At 29.2% G+C, this 1163-nt stretch overlaps 1 protein-coding gene across 1 annotated transcript in view; it reads left to right on the top strand.

Moving 5' to 3' along the window:
• Positions 1-1163, top strand: part of LOC109859296 (UDP-glucuronosyltransferase 2B17-like) — a 6004-nt gene that overhangs the window by 3876 nt on the left and 965 nt on the right. The window contains exons 2-4 of the mRNA XM_020437399.1: positions 20-260; positions 605-833; positions 1061-1160. Of these exons, the coding sequence (XP_020292988.1) occupies positions 20-260; positions 605-833; positions 1061-1160 (570 nt within the window). The remainder of the gene's footprint in view (positions 1-19; positions 261-604; positions 834-1060; positions 1161-1163) is intronic.

Raw genomic sequence — 1163 nt, 5'->3', positions numbered from 1 at the left:
ATTTTTTAATGAAATTTATTATATGCAGGAAGTACAAAAATGGTTAGACGAGAGCAAAGATGGCTGTGTATATTTTACATTCGGTTCTATGGTGAGAATCGAAACTTTCCCTAAAGAAATAATCGAACAATTCTATGCATCTTTTGAAAAAATCGCGCCTGTTAGAGTATTAATGAAAGTCGTAAAAAAAGAAGACCTACTCCCGGGATTACCGAAGAATGTCATGACGCAATCTTGGTTTCCACAAAAAACCGTACTAAGTATGTAATTATTGTCAATAAAAATTAGACTAACAGATCTGCACGATGAGACTAATAAATCTTCTGAGAAATTATTTTCATTACTATATTTGGTCCTTGATATACTTAAAGGCAAAAAATTATTTTTCACCAAGAAGAAATCTAAAACCTTATCTTTTGCATAATTTTCTCAGGAAAAAAAGATACTTTTCCATTCTTTAAATTATCTTTCTTTAATGCTATATATTTAAAAACTGCTATGTATTAAATTCAAATGCGATATATTAAAGTATCTTTCTGTAATGCTATATATTTTCACTTGCTTAATATCATTGCGATAAAAAAAGTTAAAATCAATTTTGCAGAACATAAAAATATTAGAGCCTTTATTACTCACGGTGGAAGTATGGGAACGCAAGAAGCAATATACTTTGGAATTCCTATGATTGGTATTCCATTATTCGGCGATCAGCGTGTCAACATTCTAAATTACGTCAGCAAAAAGGTTGCTATTTCGCTCGAGAACATACAAAATGTTACTGAAGCAGAATTAACTTTGGCGTTAAATACTATCTTGAAAGATCCTACGTATCGGTGAGTATTCGGAAATATGTTTGTTAAATAAGGGAAAAAAAAAAATTTCTTTGTTTTGACTCAATAAAAATTAAAAATTGCATCCTAAAATTAAATTATCGTAACAATCGTATTAACAGATATGAGATTTTAAATTTTAATACAATAGTTTTTTTATATTCACGAACATATAAAAGTCACTAACATTAAGTTTTGCTTTATCGAACTTTTGCTCGTATTTGTTTCAGATCAAATGTACAGAAATTGTCGAAAATGTTCCTCGATCGACCAGTAAGTCCTTTAAATACATCAATATTTTGGGTGGAATATATAGCAAAATACGGAAGTGTA

Source organism: Pseudomyrmex gracilis, unplaced genomic scaffold (genome assembly GCF_002006095.1).
Source record: "Pseudomyrmex gracilis isolate BER0280 unplaced genomic scaffold, ASM200609v1 scaffold_255, whole genome shotgun sequence".
NCBI classification, from domain to species: Eukaryota; Metazoa; Arthropoda; class Insecta; order Hymenoptera; family Formicidae; genus Pseudomyrmex; species Pseudomyrmex gracilis.
This window is presented reverse-complemented; position numbering and strand designations above follow the sequence as displayed.